Genomic DNA, 4080 nt, shown 5'->3' with positions numbered 1-4080 from the left:
ATCTCCAAGCCTCATTCTTATTTGGTGATAGCCACTCCTCAAATCAATTTTAGAGAAAATAAAAGTATCACACAATTGATCAAGTAAATCATCAAACCTTGGAATAAAAAAATGATAGTCAATTATGATTTTATTGATGGCACGATTGTCCACAAGCATTCTTCAAGAACCATCCTTCTTAGGCACTAACGAGGTTGGAACCACATAAGGACTCATGCTCTCTTGAATCAACTCCTTTTCCACCAACTCATCCACTTGTCTTTGAAGTTCTTCATGCTCCTTGAGACTCATTCTATAGGCTACCTTGTTAGGTAAGACAACCATTGAAATAAAATCAACGTGATGCTAAATGTCTCTCAAAGGTGGAAGACCATATGGAATCTCTTTCGGTACAACATCTTAAAACTCCTTCAGGATTGGTTTCATGATTGCTAATGTCTTCTTGTATTGATCATTCTCCTCTGATGCTACTAGAGTCAAAACATAATCATCGCTTTTTAATTCACCATTGCATTCACCATAGGACATAAAAACACTAACTTCCTTCTTTGGTGCACTGATTTCAAAAGATTATAATGGAGCTCAAATAATCTTTTTTTTCATTCACCTTAAAAGAATATATATGTTTGTAGCCATCATACAACACCCTCCTATCATGATGCCAAAGTCTACCTAACAGTAAATGATAAGCATCTAGCACATCACACGATACTTCATCTTTATAATACTTGTCAATAGAAAATGAAATTAAACATCTTTTAGTTACCTTAATGGTATTTCTTTTTTACAACCAACATAATTGGTAAGGATGTGAATGAGGAGATTGTGTCCAACTTTAACTTCTACAGATACCACATTCTCAAAGTTGCCACTATCAATAATCATTAAGCATATCTTATCATGAGAAGTGCATTTAGTACAAAACATGTTCTTACTCACCCAACTTTCATATACTTATAAACTATGTTGTAACACAATGGACAAATTATGATTAACATAAGTAGCTTCTTTTTTATCATCATCATATTTTAGTTCGTCTTTAGCTTCATCTTCTTCTTCATCACTGTTATCTTCAACTAAAGTAATAATTCTCCTATTTAAATAATATGAAATAATATGTCAAAAACTATGATATTTGAAGCATTTTCGATTACTAGGGGTAGAAGAATTATGTGTTTGTTTGCTGTCCGACCTTCATCCGAGTCCATAGCCGCAGTCTACCACGCCGTCGCCCTCCATTGCGTCATCGACGCCCTCTCGGTCTCCGAGGACAACGGCTCCTTCAGGGCCTTCGTCGATGGCTTGTGCTCCAGGGTGGCCTACCTCGAGCGGTTGGGGCCAGCCATCTTAGCGGCCCAACCGCTGAGGGAGTTGAGGATGGAGATTGAGCCCGCAGCGGGGAGGGGCCTCGTTAGGGCTTCGTTGTTGAAGAGGGAGAGGGACACGAGGCAAGAAGCATTGGATGCGATTAGGGTTTATTTGAAATCCGCCACGGCGAAGTTAGGGCCACCATTTCTTGAGTTCACCGCAGATATTGTTGTTAGGAACGGGATTGAGTTGGCAGGGCGAACTCAAGAAATGGTGGCACCCAATGAGTACTATAAATTCCAGTCGTATTGATCCCTGCATGTACTTCTGTATCTGTTTGTACTCTGTTTGTAATTTCATCCAATTGCTTCTCAACAGATGACTCTCTATTCAAATGAAGAGCATTTTTTCTACTTTGCTCTGTGGTGCCATCCACATCAGGAGAATCATTTTTCCTGCTTTGTTCTGTAGTTTCATCTGCACTATTTTCCTTGGCACCCTTTTCAACAGCAGAAACAAGTCTTCTCACACCAACCTGATGTTGAACCTCTTGTTGTTCCATACCATTTGTCATCTCGACCAATCTACTTTTTAAAATCTCATCTGCTTGCATTATTGCATCCTGAAGAGGGTCAACCACCACCTGGTGAAGATCCGTTCAACTTGATTTAAGGGTATTAGCCACCTTTTCAATCTCTGGTGTCGGCAAAGCAGTAAATCTGTCACTGGGCTTCCCTAGATGCATAGCTGCATCTTGTTCTCTATCTATGTCATCCTCCATATCCTTGTCCACTGGAAAATTCAAGATACTAAGGGTCACAAAAATTAAGAAGCTTTCAAGTCAAATCAAGGTACTCAAATAATTCAAGATATCAGGGAGTTAAACAACTAGGATTGCCAATATACTCACTACTCAGATTAAGAAAGAATACAAAGGTCGTATAGAATCTTTGACTAAATAATGCCCAGAAGAACCTATAACAAGAAAGTATACAGAAATTCTACAAAATCTTCAATGGGATCATGATCAGGGAGAACTTACAGGTATCACGTGATAAAGATGATATTTGTTGATTTGTTTCAAAGAAAACCACCTCTAAATTGACGCCATGATCAACAGCGGTGGAGGATATTTCTCTATCCGTCTCCAAGAGAATCACCTCTTCCTTGACGCCATGGTCAAGGGCGGCATCAGACAAACCAAAAGTGCTCTCTCCGACTCCACTTTTGATTCCTGAATCCTCATCCTTCTCACCCATTTCGGTACAAGCTTCGCCAGACGGCCCTCCCAACTCAATCCCGTTCCTAACAACAATATCTGCGGTGAGCTCAAGAAACGGTGGCCCTAACTTCTCCGTGGCGGACTTCAAATAAACCCTAATCGCGTCCAATGCTTCTTGCCTCGTGTCCCTCTACCTCTTCAACAACGAAGCCCTAACGAGGCCACTCCCGGCTGCGGGCTCAATCTCCATCCTCAACTCCCTCAGCGGGTGGGCCGCCAAGATGGCTGGCCCCAACCGCTCGAGGTAGGCCACCCTGGAGTACAAGCCATCGACGAAGGCCCTGAAGGAGCCGTTGTCCTCGGAGATCGAGAGGGCGTCGATGTCGCAATGGAGGGCGACGGCGCGGTAGGCTGCGGCTATGGACTCGGATGAAGAAGTGGCTGGGCGGTCGTCAAGGAGGAGGTCGAGAGAGTGGAGAGTTCTGAGGGAAGGGGAGCGGCGGGTGAGGTCTGAGGCGAGGCGGCGGAGGAGGATGGTGCGGCGGAGGCGGAGCGGGAGAGGGGAGGGGGAGAAGGCAGAAGATCTCGTGGGCGAGCCAGTCCTCGACCGGCTGACGGAGGACGAACTCCGCCACCCACGCGGCGGTGTGCGGGTCGAGCATTTCTCGCCGAGAAAGAGAACGGCCTTTCAGTTTGAAATGCCAGTTAGCGTCCTTTCTCTAACGGAGTAATTAGATATTACCAGTCGGTTAATTATGATTAGTATCCCAATTTTAATATTAAAAAAAATAATATTATGATCTATATACTTATAAAAATAAAATATTTTACCTCATGCTTTAAAGACCGTACGTGAGTGAGAAGTTAATTTACATTGAAGTAAAAAAAATTAAGATAAAAAATATTATTTATTTTTAAAAATTATTAATTTTATATAAATTTTTCATTCGTCTTTTCTCACCTCTAGTTGCATTGTGAACAACAAACTAGTGATGATGTCGGTAGTGCACGAGGTTGGTGGGGTTCTAAACGAGATCGTAGCGGTAGCGGTGCCTTTGACTGTAACCGATTTTCTCCTCCCCTCTTCTTTCGCACTAACGTGAAGTTATTGGTCTATTACAACCCGCCCTTCAACCTCACAATCTCCATCAAGTTGTAGTCAATGAACACCATCCTTAAGCACTCCTTCGATGGCCTCTTGAGGTATGTGCGATGGACTACGAGCTTTGAGTGGTAGAGCATGAGGTACTCGTCACTCCCATTGAAAGTGTAGTGGTCAAACACAGTTGGGCTTGTAGGCGGGTTCAATGCAACCATTCATGGTGGCGAAGGGAGTGGGTGTAGAGGGTGTTATGGTGGTCAAGGTGTTACGATCAAGTTGGCACTAAGAGGGGGGGGGGGGGGGGGGGGGGGGTGAATTAGTACTTTCGTAAAATCACATTAGCTTGAAAACTTCGTTCGATGAAATCGTATTAGAGAGACGTTTAAACTTAAAACATTTGTAAGAGTAGCAATGAGCTGGTAAAGTAGTTGCAAAATAAGTAAACAAG

The 4080-nt window shown here is 42.9% G+C and overlaps 1 protein-coding gene across 1 annotated transcript; it reads right to left on the bottom strand.

Annotated features, from left to right (window-relative positions):
* Nucleotides 1–945: 945 nt before the first annotated feature.
* LOC135677742 (uncharacterized) lies at nucleotides 946–3220 on the bottom strand. Its single transcript, XM_065190129.1, has 2 exons — nucleotides 2351–3220; nucleotides 946–2100 (listed from the first exon to the last, which is right to left on the bottom strand). Exons 1-2 carry the CDS (start codon nucleotides 2565–2567, stop codon nucleotides 1967–1969), a joined length of 351 nt encoding a protein of 116 aa, XP_065046201.1. The 5' UTR covers nucleotides 2568–3220; the 3' UTR covers nucleotides 946–1966.
* Nucleotides 3221–4080: the final 860 nt, after the last annotated feature.

The sequence above is a fragment of the Musa acuminata genome, chromosome BXJ1-6, assembly GCF_036884655.1.
Source record: "Musa acuminata AAA Group cultivar baxijiao chromosome BXJ1-6, Cavendish_Baxijiao_AAA, whole genome shotgun sequence".
In the NCBI taxonomy this organism is placed as follows: domain Eukaryota; kingdom Viridiplantae; phylum Streptophyta; class Magnoliopsida; order Zingiberales; family Musaceae; genus Musa; species Musa acuminata.
Note: the sequence above shows the minus strand (reverse complement) of the source record. Positions and strands in the feature narration are given on the sequence as shown.